This window comes from Typopeltis vanoorti, chromosome 14 (assembly GCF_054136105.1).
Source record: "Typopeltis vanoorti isolate ZY-2024b chromosome 14, IOZ_Tvanoo_1.0, whole genome shotgun sequence".
NCBI lineage: Eukaryota > Metazoa > Arthropoda > Arachnida > Uropygi > Thelyphonidae > Typopeltis > Typopeltis vanoorti.
The window spans coordinates 75,110,228-75,125,593 of NC_143562.1; the positions used below are offsets into that span (position 1 = coordinate 75,110,228).

At 36.8% G+C, this 15,366-nt stretch overlaps 1 protein-coding gene across 5 annotated transcripts in view; it reads left to right on the plus strand.

The window, feature by feature from the left end:
• Positions 1-15,366, plus strand: part of LOC150099675 (perilipin-2-like) — a 144,943-nt gene that overhangs the window by 30,092 nt on the left and 99,485 nt on the right. For all 5 annotated transcript variants that reach the window (XM_090403669.1, XM_090403670.1, XM_090403667.1 and 2 more), the window contains exons 2-3: positions 2,490-2,746; positions 13,926-14,008. In XM_090403669.1, the coding sequence (XP_090259795.1) occupies positions 2,500-2,746; positions 13,926-14,008 (330 nt within the window). In that variant the 5' untranslated portion in view covers positions 2,490-2,499. The remainder of the gene's footprint in view (positions 1-2,489; positions 2,747-13,925; positions 14,009-15,366) is intronic.

Sequence of the window (15,366 nt, forward strand, 5' to 3'; positions counted from 1 at the left end):
GCCAAATTTACTTATGTTTGTTTTGCATTTTTTGTTTCCTATTCTGGCATTTAAATCTCCTGCTAGTAGTTAATGGTTAGTTTTGTTTGTATTATTCTATGGCATTCTGTAATTCTTTATAAAATATATATTACTATCTTTTTCTTTTCTCTCTTTTGGTGCATATGCACCAATTATTGTTATGTGAACTCTTAATGTCTTGAGTCTAATTTCTTGTTAGTCTTTCATTCAAATAGTTGTAATATACAATATTGTTCTTTAGAGATTTATGTACCATAATCATTATACCTGCTTTAGCTCTTTCTTCTTTTTTTACCCCACTGTAGATTTGTATGTAGTTCTTTGTTTCTTTTGTACCTTTTTTGTTTTTTCATTGTTTCTGTCACTATAAATATCTTTATGTTAGCTTGGTTTAGTTGTTTATTGAGTTCTTCTTTGTGTGCAATGCTTCTCACATTCCATGTTGCAATCTTCATTATGTGTTTCTTTTTCCAATTTCGTTTACCGCTTCCTGAATTGTGGTCTTTTCCCTGATAGTCCATCCAGCTTTTCTTTGCATGAGACTTGAAAGTATTTTGAATTTCCCCAGGGCAGGTTACTAACCTGTTGCTGGGTACGTCCAGTGGTAGGGCTGCTACCTAATGCCTGCGGACAGGCAGATCTAACAGCATTTACTCTGTTAGGATTATACCACCCATACTCGGTTTCCAGTGCCTCGTTTGTACTTTTAGAACAGGATGGACCATGGGAAGGTGAGGTTCCCATTTGAATGGGAGAGGCTATGTGTTGCGCTTCACCACCCCTGTGTATGATAGTATACTGTAATTTATTGCACCTGTAATCTACCATATAAAAAGGAAACAGGACGCACAACAAAAGAACATAAAACAACACATTAAATATAATTATGGTGAAGCTGGCCTTTCTGATCATGCCCTGAACACTTTCAATAGAATTGACTGGAAAAGCACCAGTTGTTTACATCACACCAAAACATGGTGTGAATGCAAATTTAAGGAAGCCTGTGAGATTCTTATCAACCATCCCAATCTGAACAATAATGATGGTCTAAAAATCCCAAAAAGATCTTACATCCCTAAGAGTTAACTATAAACAGGACTTTAGATAATCCTAAATCTAATATAACAATTGTAATGTTAAAAATAGGACATCATTGTTACTGTAAGAAAACTATCTATAAGAAAGAATGTTTCACTCATGTTATCTTAAATAGAATTTAGCTTTGATGTAGTTTCTAAATAATAAATTAATTTGTAATTTTATCTATTTATTATTTAATTTTTTTTACTAGAGGTCATGCCAGTAAATTAACCAGTGATCAGATCATTGTTTCTTTAGCTTACTGTGGGAAATGTAACTCAGCTTGTCCTTGTATATTTGTATATACTCCAGATGATGACCATAATATGAAGATCAAAACGTTGGGATATTAAAATAGTTATTTATGACACAATTGATGGTTTCCAGTTGAATGCAAAGTAGTTAATTTACATAGAAAAAGTGGATATTAAAGATCCAACATTATTTCACTGAGTGTTTGTAGAAACTATGAAAATTTTGTCAAATTTGACCTGAGAGTTTATAAGAATAGTCCTAAACTATGGAAACTAAGATGCCAGGATATCTTGTGTTGTCTGTTATAAAATGCACCATAAGATAACACGGCCCAACACTATGTTAAGTTGGTTTTTGTAGAAAAATTGTCAAAATACCATTGCAAATAATTGTTTCAGAAAAGGAAGTTTCTTGTGCTACTGATGTCCAGTGTTAATGACAATGCATATGAAATGAAAGGTATAGTCATCTCTTTCTCTCTCTCTCTCTCGGAAGATTCAAATAGGCTGGTACTTTGGCTACATAAGTGGAATTTCGATTTTAATGCCACTAAAACATTTTGCACTTCAAAATGTAAAACATTCTGCACAAAACATGCTGTATTGGTGCAGCTAATGCTGGTGACAAATAATCATTTGATTCTAGGAGTCGGGTGACAGGGACCTGAAGCCCACAGAACACATTGCAAAAACACCTCAGAATGTTGTTGCTATAGCTGACACTCTTATCATCATCCCTGTGGAGAAGATTATAATTAGCTAAGGCAAGTTTCAGGACTTGAGGATATTATGAGGAGAGAGAGAGCGATTGAAGAAATGCAAGTTGCACAGTTTGACAGGGAGATTGAATAGTGAAGATCCTTATCTAATTTTTACCAGATAAGTGAAAGATCAGAATGTTATCTCTGGCAGTTGTATCAAATGAGTAAGGAAAGGATAAATTTTTACTGTGTGAAATGGATTTATAAAATCTATATGATATCACATGTAATTTTTGTTGAGAATAAATTTTTAAAATGGTACAAATTCATATATGCATATAATCATGCATGCTGCAGCCTTTGAAAATGTTATGCTTGATATGAGCAAACTGAGTATAAAGTTTTCATTCCATAATTTTTTTTATAATTTCAGATATTTTAAGATGTCTCAACCAGCTGAAACATCAAAGCAGGATACACCTCCTTCAACAGAAACAGACAAAAATACTTTTGTTGATCGTGTAATAAGCATCCCTGTTGTGTCTTCTGCTTTGGACTATGCCTCTAAAACATACACAACCGTTAAAGATTCTAGCGATATTGCTAACTATGCTCTGACGAGTGCTGAAAATTCCTTGGCTTATGTGGCAGAACAGGCGAAACCTATTGTACACAAATTTGACAAAGAAGGTAAATATGAACTTTTAATTCTGATTTTAATTAGCATTGCATTATTAGTTTCATAATCTTCTGTGGTCTTTACCTGAATATAAATAATAATTGGCCAGCCTGGCTGGCCGAGTGGTTAGCATATCCAGTCGCCAGCCAAAAGGCTGCGGGTTCGAATCCTGCCGTGGGCATGGATGTTTGTGTTGTCTGTGGAAATACTAGTGGCGGTAGATGGCATTGGTGTAGTTGCAGTCAGTTGTTGGATTGAGTGGTTGAGACAGAGTTGTAGAGCAGGTGCTCTCCCTCAATGAGTCTTTGGACTCCCTGGAGGTGTCAAATAATAATAATAATAATAATAATATATTCAAAATATCTTTCAATATATTATCTTTTGAACTTATTTGTTCATTTACCTTTCCTTTGTCAAAAAAAAAATATATATTAAGTGTAGGAAGACAATGAAAATTGGGAAGTAGTACATTTGGAGCTACAAGTGAGAGCCGAAAAGTTCTGATAATCATCATGAAGGAATTGAGGTAGAACACCATGTAACTTACACATTCTACATATTTTCCACAAAGTGTTATATACTTGTTATAACACTGCTGCGTCATTTATAATCCTCTGAGAAAAGAAAGTCTTTCTTTGTTGCACAAACCATATCATTTTTGTTCTAGGTGTTTATCAGAACTTTCTAGCCCCCCCCCCTGCACCTCTTATTTGGTAATAAATGCCAATAGGACAAAATATATAGTTGGTTACTATATGCCTGGAAATCCTGTTATGTATAAAGTATTGGAGTACTTCTCTATTGGTAGAGAAATCTCAAGAGAGAAACCAGTCTACCGTGATATGTAGTAAGAAGAAGATGACATCCATTTGTAAAAGGTAGAAGGCAGGTCATAGGGTGGTAGCTTGTTGAGCAAGTGTCTATTCCAAACCCAGGCAAATGTGTTTAGAAATGTCAAAAGCAACTATGTGAGTTCTCAAACATTTCCACTGGCTTGAGTCCAAAGATTGGTAGTGTAGGCTGGATCAGCTATAGATTGAGAGTGGCGCAATCCATATTCCCATCTTTCCTTTCATGTTAGTCTCAGTCATTTTTTCATAGCCAAGTAACTTGTCTTCTTAAAACCAACTTATTGCTTATGATAGGGCAGTTCATCTCATTTGCATTTTGTGTGTTTTCTGTTGGCTGGTTTCGTGTTTTTCAGGATGGAAAACCAAGTTTTTAAAAAGGGGGGGGGAGAAACCTTGTCATCTCTGTATGAGACTGACTTACTCTCATTAATTTGAAAATCCCTGATATTCTTCTCATTACAGATGGGATTTGAACTGAGATCGTTCCAACTGAAGGGCATCATCTCATCAGGTACTGACTGAGTCAGTCTTGAAATCCATGTTGTCACTCATCACTTGAGTGGCAACTGTCACTCGTTATCCCTTTTTATGGAGCTGAGAAACAAATATGAAGAATGATCAGAAATCAAAAATAAGGAAATTGTGAATGTATAAATGTTAAAGGAAGAGAATGGGAAAACTATCTTACCAAATTATGTGAAGGCGATGAAGAAACCAAAAAGCCTTTTGGTCTCATGCCAAAGCAATTGGTTGTAACTTTTGCTCAACACTATTCCCATCCCTATCATACCCAGTCCTGTCTAAAGTAATGGAGAGAACCATCAATACCCAACTCCTGCACTACCTCAAAGGCACCCAGCTAATAAACTACCACCAGTATGGAATCTGTTGCTGCCGATCAACAGGAAACCTATTTGCATATATCACCTGTCTCTGAACACATGCCATGCAGAAGTTGAATCTCAAGTGGTTGCACTTTATCTCCAAAACTGGCACAAAGGCCTACTAAACAGACTCCCATTATTTGGTCTGTTCCAGGGCTTCTTCTGCAGTTGGATTGCCAGCTTTCTGTCTGGATGCACACTGTGATGGTGGATGGTTCCTTATCCTCTCATTATTAAACCAATGCTGAGTTCTACAAAGTTCTGTTCTCTCAGCAGCTCTCTTCCTTCTATATATATCAGTGACTTACTTCAATTGACCCCCAACCAAATAGTTACATTGATACATCATACTCTACTCAAATCACCTCAACCTATAGAACATCAAATACTACTGTCCTCAATTCTGATCCTCCAATAGGGTCCAGATAACCTCGTCCATTTCATCGCTAGCAGTTCTGTCTTATTTCTCACAAAGAAGAACCATTTTCTCCCAGTATTACTTTTGACAACATTCAAATTTCTAAACAAGATGAGATTTCTCTTCTTGGAATCACCCTGACATCAAGCCTCTCTAGACATAAACATATTGCAACTATTTCCTCAGCTTCCAAAAAACTAGGAATTCTCTTTCTCTCAAGACGTTGCTTTATCTCTGAGCAACTATTAACCTTATACAAATCGCAAATACACTCTGCTACTAAATACTACTCTCCCATTTAGGATGGGGTCCCTAAGAGCTCCCTCAAAATGCTTCTTCCAATACAGAGGACAATTCGATTAATAACCCATTTCTTACCAACTTACTCCTCCCACTTTCACACAGGCATTTGGTTTCTGTAGGGTGTGTATTCTATAAATATTTCCATGGCGAATGTTCATCTGAAATAGCATCAGTAATTCCCTCACTAATTCTAAGAATTCTCCTTCTCTTTCTCTCTCCATTGGAACTTAGAACATGTGCAGCTGCTGCCCAACATCCCTTCACAGTACACCTAGAAACCCACAGAACAAGTTTCTTTTCCTCCTCCTTCATTCTTATTGGGGAACAATCTTCCCCCTCATGTGTTTCCCAAGGAATACAATATATATAGGTCGAATGTTTGTAGAGACTTATAAAAGTTTAGTAAAATGTGAGCTGAGAGCTTATAAGAGATTGTATTCTGCTGAGGATTGTATTCTCCTAAGCTCTCAGGTCAAATTTTATGAAACTTTCATAAGTTTCCGCAAACATTCAGCTTTGAAATAATGTTGGATCTTTAATAACCACTTTTCCTATGCAATTTTACTTTGTCGAAATGAAGCATATGGCTCTTTGTTTACTAATTAGCAATATACAGTCTTTTAAATCAAGTGTAAACAAGTTTCTCCTTTCATAACTCATATACAGTACTAGCATACTATAGGTTGATTAATGAACCTCTCGTATATTTGCTCGACATAAAAAAAAAAAATAATAATAAAAGTAATCAGCCAGCAGATATCAGGCAATTATCATTTTACTTAAATAATCTGAAACTGTGTAGTATCCGTATTCTTATTTAAAATTTTATTTTGCAAATTGTTTTGTCCTACTTGTACAATTATATACAGTCATAGAGGATGCAGCTTTACTCGACAGCTGTGAAGTTGATTTAGTTATTATTATAGAGATGGGAATGAGAATGTGGGTTCTGGTTCCTAGGAAAGTTCATCATAAGACATTTTGCCATAATGTTTTTAAATAATCAATGGATGATAAAGGGTATTATAAAATCATTAAAAAGGCAAATCTTTTATTAAGGTGAATGTCAGTGATATATAACATAATGAAGTCATGTAAAAATTATGCAAATTAAAAGTGATGCTGAATAAATAATTAACTTTTTGCTATGGATTGTATTGATACACTTGTTGCTGAAGTCTTGCATATTGTTATACTTTTTCTTCATTTCTGCTATGTCTCCTCGATCTGCATCACACTTTTTCTTCTTTGCTAAACTCTCTTTCCTCATCAAGTTAGCTATGAATTTCCAGATACTTGGATGCATGTTTGTTATGGAGCTTTGCATTGCATTGTGGAACCCTTCTATAGTGTTGTTAGTTCTTGGCATATTATTTTAATTTCTTTCAACAACATTCCACAATTCTATATATATTGTTTGGTGAGCAATTGGCTTCCCCCATTTTGGGTTGATTAGTAATGTATTTCATACTTACCTGCAGTTTTGGGGCGTTTTGTGTCTTGAAGATTAATCTTCCAGCTCGCTGCTGGAATATTAATCTTCAGTTAACATTCTAACCCATTATGATATTTTTATAACATTCTAACCCTTCAAATAACATTCTAACCCATTAATCTTCCAGCTCACTGCTGGAAGATTAATGGGTTAGAATGTATCTGTATTTGCAAAAAAAGTTTGTGGCCATTTTACATAGGAAGGTTGCAATATCTGGTATATTGGCTTTTCTGTGAAGCTGTGCATTTCTCATGAACCAGAGAGCATTGAACACCATGCAGGTACACTTGTTTTGTATGGTTTGCATTTCTTTGACATTAGTCTGCCGTGAGTACCCAGTTTGGTAATCCGTACATCAGTATAGATCTGATCATTGTTTTATATAGGAGCAGCTTGATTTCATGCCATGCTGACTGTGTCAGTTCAGTTATAGGTAAAGTTGTCCTATTGCTTTTGAGCAAGATACAGCTAGACAAAGCTGAGTCCTTTGTCTACTGTATCCTTAAGTAATTGGCAACAACTGCCAGGGGATGTCAAGCATGATTTTGTTGCCCTTTGGGTGTACCCATTTCCTCCTGAGACAGTGACCTGTGTGTTGACATTGATGGACCATCTCCTGAACTACTGCTCTAATTCTAAGAGAGCAGTCTGCAGCTTTTTGGTTACCAATCTTGACCTTATGGATCATGCCAGTATTGTGGTGTTGTCTGCATATAAAGCCACTGTTGTGGTGGCCCTGCAAGGGATGTCAGCCATATAGATGGCAAAGCGTAAAGTTGTCAATAAGGAACCCTGGGGAAATTCCTACATTTGGATGATCCGATTCCCTGTAGTTGCACACTAAGTGTCTGATCTTAAAGATAGGAACTGGCCTAATGGTAGTTTGACATTTGATTAGTTGATAGAGTTAGCCTTTTATGCCAGATCTTGTCAAATGCCTTTGCAAAGTCAAGAAAGACTGCACTGGTGTGCTGTTTCCAACTGTATCCCACAGTGATGTGTCCCAACGACTCTCCCGATTTTGGCGTGCAGTGGAGTGATTCTTGTGAAAGCCAAACTGCTCATCAAGTATGAGGTTTTTTCTTTTGTCTTTCAATCTTGTCAGTATTACTTATTCAGCATTCTTTCTGAGCAGGAGAGTAGGCTGATTGTGTTGTAATTCTGAGGGAACTGCTTTGCTTTCTCTGGTTTCAGGATTAAGATTGTCAGCTTCTTTCCACTGTGGTGAAAGTAGTGAAATCTTAGCATAACTCAAGGTGCATAATGGCTTTGTGAAATAGTTGTTTGATGACCTTGTTGGAAATCCTGTCTGAGCCCAGTGCTTTCCTGTTCTTTAGTTTCTTGACGATATCTCATATTTCATTGGATGTCATTGAGGATATTTGTTTGTTCCAGCATGCAGTGTATGGTGGCATGAACTTTCCTGATGAAATCTAGGTCTGCATGCATATAGTTTGGGCTGCATTATTTTCTAAATTATCAGTGAAGGCTTCTGCTTTCTCTGTGTTGTGATAGACCAAACCTGTTTCACCATGGATTAGTGGGAGGAGTTTGCTGTCTGTTCTGATAGCCTTTGTCATCTTCCATAGCAAACGATCCTCTGTTTAGGGACAGCAGTTTCATTTGACATTGTTTGAAAGCTTTTTCACTTGGTTGTACTATAAATTAAAGATGCCAAATTTTATTCTCAAAGAAATTATTTTCTTGTTTTTATCCTTTATCCAAGTACAAGCAGATAAAGTTTGTGCATGAGGTAATTTCCTGACTGGGCTACTCGTATATAGAGGCTAATGACTTCACATCAATTGCCTTAGTATCCCATAATGCAATGCACATATCTTTACAAACATGTATAACACTGTGCATTAAGGAAAGGGCCACTACCCTGACTGGTTTCGACCTTTGAGATCTCATCAGTGGGAGCCAGACCAGAAGTGGTACCAAGGGTGAAGTAATGCAAAGTCATATTTTCATATACAAGAAACCAGGAATATAATTTCTTTGTATCTTTAATTTATAGTATAACCAAGTGAAAAAACTTTCAACATCTATCTCTGATCCAGAGCATTTTAGTAATAAGGTGTGACTTTTTGACTACTTCAACCATGGTATCACTTCTGGGTCTGACTTCCACTGATGAGATCTTAATAAAGGATGAAACTAGTCTAAGTAGTGATCCTTCCCATAATGCATAGTGTTATACAAGTCCATGAAGGATATGTGCATTGTATTATGAGATACTAAAGCAATTGATGTGAAGTCATTAGCCTCTATATACAAGTAGCCCAATCATGAAATTACTTCATGAGCATACTCTGTCTGCTTTTAGTTGGGTAAAGGATGAAACCAAGAATATAATTTCTTGGCATCTTTAATTTATTTCATTTCCCATTGTTGGTTCTCATGGTTTCTCAGTGCTTACCAGACTGAATAGGTGGCTCAGTACTTCGCATAGATGAGATTCTTGATTTCTGCTGGAAGGTAGTTGATGTTTTAGCATGGTATTGAAGAGGTAGCAGATTTGAATGCTGTTATCTGTTTTTCCAGGCTGTTTATTAAAGTGTTAATCATCTCTTTAGATTTGATAGTTGGAACTAGGCCTATGAATAAGAGTTTGTTAGGTAGATTTCCCCCAGTTGATTATTGACACATGGTCAGGAGTTGTGCTATAATATTATTATTATTATTATTATTATTATTCCGGCCACGATATCAAAATTGGAGATGTTAATGTCAGCTCTTTGCTTTATGCGGATGATGTTATACTTCTAAATAAATCCGCTACAAGTCTGCAAGATTCTCTGACTAAATTGAATACCTGTTGTAATAGATATGGTATGAAGGTCAGCAATAAAAAGACAAAGACAATGAAAATAGGCAGAATCATTGAAAATGTCAACTGTGTTGTGAATGGAGAACCTGTGGAACAAGTAAAACATTTCAGCTACTTAGGCACAGTTTTTACTGAAGATGGTAAACTAAATATAGAAATAGACAACAGAATCAGCAAAGCTGGCATGGCGGGAAGTCAATTGAATAAATTCATATGGAATAAGAAAGAAATTAGTCGGAACACTAAATTAGCTGTATACAAGACTGTGTTCAAACCAATTTTAACTTATGGATCTGAGAGCTGGGTCAGAAGTAAAACACTTGACCAAAGACTAGAGACCGCAGATATGAGAGTCCTGAGAAAGATTAGAGGCATGAACAGATGGCATCAATGGCAATATCATATTAAAAATGAGGATATTAGGAAAGAACTTGACATTGTCAGCATCCAGGAATGCGTTAGCAGAGCTAATCTCAGATGGTATGGTCACTTAAATAGAATGGGAGAGGAAAGATTAGCAAAACAAGTGTTCTCTGCCAGGTTGGCAGGAAAACGGCCCAGAAGAAGACCAAGATATAGGTGGATTGATACGGTACAAAGTGCCTTAGACGATAGAAATATAAGATCTGATAATGTTGGAGTCTTGACAAGTAACAGACTGATTTGGAGGAAAATTGTAGATAGGAAGTTAGTAATGATGTAATTTTTTCATGTAGTACTGTCATATCCTGTACACCCCTTGAGGGTACATGGCAGGAATTTGATGATGATGATGATGATTATTATTCCGGCCAACTCCAAGGAGTCGACAGACTCGTCGAGGGAGGCCCTATCATCATGTCAAGAACAACTATTCGACATTCACACAGTATCTATCATACCTTGCCTTGAACTCATTCACGGTCATAGCACCCACCACCGACTCTGGAAGCTTATTCCACTCATTTACCACTCTCCAAGTAAAAAACCTAGCTCTAACACCCTTGTTAACCACATTCTTGCCCAGCTTCCATGCATGGCCCCTAGTCCTCCCACCACCAGTCCTATTTTCAAAAATATCTTCTGGATTAATCTTATAGTAACCCTTCAGTAATTTGAATGTCTCAATCATATCACCCCTTTTCTGCCTATCAACCAATTTTTGCAACCCACAAATCTTCAACCTATTCTCATAAGGTTCATTCCACAGACCTGCTATCATCTTGGTCACTCGTCTCTGGATCTTCTCCACTTCCTCCCCATCATGAAGAAACCCTGGTGCCCATAACTGGCCACAGTAGTCCAGATGGGGTCTTATCAGAGCTCGATATAGAGGAACAATAACTTGTTTGTCTCTGCTTGTTAAAGTATTTTTCAGTAACCAAGTGATTTGATGAGCTGATTTAGCCACTTTTGCAATGTTCCCCCTAAATTTCAATTCCCTATCCACCAACACTCCCAAATCTCTGGCCTGATCAATCTCCTGGAGTACGGTTCCACCAATATGATATACTGCCTGCTATTCTTTTCACCTCAAAATGCATAACCTTACACTTTGCCACATTAAATTGACATCCATTTTTCCTAGCCCAGTCCTCCAAACTATACAAATCATCCTGTAAAATTTTGACATCCTGTGCACTCACAATTGCTCTACCCAGCTTTGCATCATCAGCAAACAAGTGAACACTTCCTCTCATCCTTTCCTATATCATTGATGAACAAATTGAAAAGTAGTGGTCCAAGAACAGAACCCTGCAGCACACCACTAGTCACAAGCAGTCTTTTGCAGTCCACTCCTGAATAAACCACTCTCTGGTATTTCTCCATCAACCACCCTCCTATCCATCTCACCAACCCTATATCCATTCCCATCTGCTCCAGTTTACTGATTAGGGTTCCATGTGGTATCCTGTCAAAGGCCTTGGCAAGGTCCAGTAGAATCACTGTAAACCCATTACTCTTATCCAGTTCAGCCATCACTGTGTTATAAAACGTGAGCAAGTTACTGAGGCATGATCTACCCTTCACAAAACCATATTGTCCCCATACAATATCCCATTTTCATCTACCCAATCCTGTATTCTTTTCTTGACTAATTTCTCTAAGACCTTGACAATGATTCCTGAAATGCTAATCGGTCGGTAATTTACAACAGTAGTCTTGGAACCACCTTTATGCAGTGGAACTATTTCCCTCTTTCCACTCCCTCGGGACTAACCCAGACCTGAGACTCAAATTAAGCAAAATGGTCAAGGGTACTGACAATTCTTTAGCTGCTTCTGGTATGATACGAGCTCGTATACCATTCAATCCCACAGATGTATTGACATTGAGGTTATGCAATAGACTACTCACCTCAACTTCATTCACCACAATTCTCGTGTAATTACTGGTTCATTCATTTCTGCAATGTCACCACCTGGATGATATATTCTTGCAAAGTGCTCACTCAGTAACTCAACTATATCAACTGATTCAGTTACCTCCATACCATCAGCATTCTTTAAAATCATTCTGCCATATACGTTTTTACTTTTACTTGCAACATATCGAAAAAACTGTTTAGGATTCTCTTTAGACTGCATGGCCAATGTTCTTTCGTAATCCTTTTTTGCTTTTCTTACCACACTCATTACCCTTCTTGTTTCTTTTTTTGCAGCTCAAGCTTAATGGTGTTATTCATCCATTTAACCCTTACTTGATTTTTTATTCGGACTCTAGGTATATAGTCAGCCATTGCTTCATGCAAACACTTGTAATAATATGTGTTCTAGAAGTCTCGCAACTGTGATATTTCTTGTGGCTGCAAAATCGTTGAGTATTTTACCGTTCCTGTTCTGAACCTATGTGAAGTAGTACTAGATTGTGGTCAGAACTGAGATTGTCTACCTCATTTAGACTGTGTTGTTGAGGGACATTTCAGAATATGATCTAAAATGTCAGGAGATTCTGTTGTGCTATAATGTAGATTTTAGAGTTCCAACAACTGTGATGTTCCTTGTTACAATGAAATGATCAAGTTTTACGTTTAAGTCGCCTGTACTAGCACTGCTCGGTTTGTTTTTAGTATCTTCACCGAGTTGGTTTCAAGTAGCTGTTTAGTGGTAACCGTACACAGAGTAGATTTACAGGTTACCTACATTGGCTATGTGAATGTCCACTATAAGTGATCTCATGGTTAGCAGTTGAGGATTTTTCTAATTTCGCTATGTTCAATGTTGCATTTTATAAAGATAACTGTTCTGCCTTCCCTGGCATTGGTCCTGTCATTGTAATATTATTATTATTCGACACCTCCAGGGAGTCCAAATACTCATCGATGGAGGGCATCTGCTCTACAACTTTTGTCTCCACCACTCAATCCACCAACTGACTGCAAGTATACCAACACCATCTACCGCCAACCACCACCAATAGTATTTCAAAGGACAATCGCAAACATCCATGCCCACGGCAGGATTCGAACCTGCAGCCTTTTAGCTGGAGAGCAGATACGATAACCACTCGACCCGCCTGGCTGGCATAAAATGGACTCCCTGGAGGTGTCAAATAATAACAACATAAAATATAAAACAGTTTCTGAGCCTTGGATCTCGGTTGGGCAAGATGAGTTGCATTTACCAGGATTAGGCTGGCATCTTGATTCTTGTGACATCTTTCTAAGTAATAAATAAAAAAGTTTATATTCCGTCAATAACAATCAAGGAAAAGGAGTAGCTATAGTATTCAACACTAAATATGAGGCTGATCTTCTTAATGGCAGGCACTATCAAGTAGAGTGATGTGGGAAAATATCAGAATGGGGAACTGGACAATGAGACTTATTTGTGCCTATAGTCCCACAGAAAGTTCTACTAACGTAGTTATGCTAACACCCACAGGAAGACAAAGATACAGGTGGGTTGATACAGTAAAAAGTGCATTAGAAGAAAGAAATATAAGATCTGATAACGTAGGAGTCTTGACAGATTGATTTGGAGGAAAATTGTTGATAGGAAGTTAGTAATGATGTTAGTTATTAATGATTTTCATGTATTACAATCATAATATCCTGTACACTCCTTGAGGGTAGATGTCAGGAATTTGATGATTATGATATAATATAAATCATTTTCTGATTTATATTGTAATTTAATGTTTTAAATAACTCCTTAAATTCAAAAATTGTGCGTATGTGTAAATTTGTGAGTGATTTTTGCACATTATAGCTAAATAACTGCTGTACAATTTAAAGTACAGCAGTTATTTAAAGTGCTAAGATAGGTGTACCTTTCCATTTAACTGATTACATGTAATTACATATGAAATAAGCACATTTGTGATGTTTCATTTAGGTAGTCTTTTCAACAGTTTGGGCACTTAATTTTACTGTAATGATTTATTATAGAAGATTAATTTTTATAGAAGTCTTTTTTTTTTTTTAGTTCAAATTATAGATGACCTTGCATGCAAAGGCCTTGATAAATTAGAAGAAAAAGCTCCTATTATTACAAAACAGCCACAAGAGGTAAGATTATTAGCTTCATTCTATAATTTAACAATAGAATAGTCTTATCAACTAGTTATGTTACAACTAGAAAAATGAATCTTGTTGATACATTGCTAATAAATATTGAGTTTCTTATACTTCTGGTGTTGTGCCATAATATGCAGTGGAAACCAGTTGAGATACATCCTAGGGAACATGACAGATTGTTTTTTGGGGAGTAAATCTATAGTACATAAGTATCGTGGGTGGGCTAAGGATTTTTAAAAATTTTTTTTATTTATTTAATACGTTATTTTCTTTCATAGTTTGGAAACTCCCCTTTTAGAGACAAAACATGGAACTTAAAGTCCTTGTCCCTTTTTTGGGCCTTGAATAAGTGGGGGCAGTGATCTCACAACAGGCAACAAAATGCATGTCCCACCTTAAAGGCAATCCCAAATATCCATGCCAACAGCAGGATTAGAACTTGCACTCTGGTTAGAGAGCAGATGTGCTCTCCCACCAACTTAGCCAACTGGGATTGGCAGTCAAAGCTTTGACTTTTTTTTTTTCACACATTAGGCATATGAGGTGCTACATAAAGGTTCAGGGAATTTGAATAGTGCATATGAACTTGTAGTATGGGCTTCAACCATTATAAGGGGTGAGCCGTATCCTTTGTGAATCAGTATACCACAGCTGTCATGCTGAGAGACTGCATTCTTGGGTTATGTACATTTTTGTAACATAATGTTTTAGTGGTTTGCTGATTGTCTTTTTCAGCTGAAAGGTACATTTTAAGGAACAATGAATATGCATCAACTTTTGCTTCACCCTCAAAAAAACAACTGCTGTAGAAACCCACCAAACACTTAAGTGTTTGATTATAATGCTTTGAGCCAAGGGAAAACATTTTTTGTTGTACAAATGCTTCAAGGATAGATGAACATTTGTCAACTATGATAAGTATTCTGGATGATTGTCAACAAGCACAACACTCAAAAATGTCACAAACATGCATGAGATTATCCTTGCAGATTATAGGTGAGGTGAGATTGTACAAGACCCTCCAATGCATTTTGTTAGATGTTTTGAACATGATGTATTGCTGCAAATTTGTGCCAAGATTACTGAGCAACAACCAGAAAGAACATAGTGTTGCTGTCTGCAGGGTATGCCAAGATCAAATCAGAGATAATCCCATCTTCACTGCAACGACTGCTGTTTTGCCTCCTGATCATAACTGTAAACCCATAATTTTTCACCAGTTATGACCTTTAAACAAAGTGGCAGTTATTGCATTGGAAGTTTGCCAAATTCACTGCTGTTGAAAAATAGCATGTCATGTTTGCAACAATGTTAGGTCAATATTTTTTTTTACATCCAAAGCATTGTCA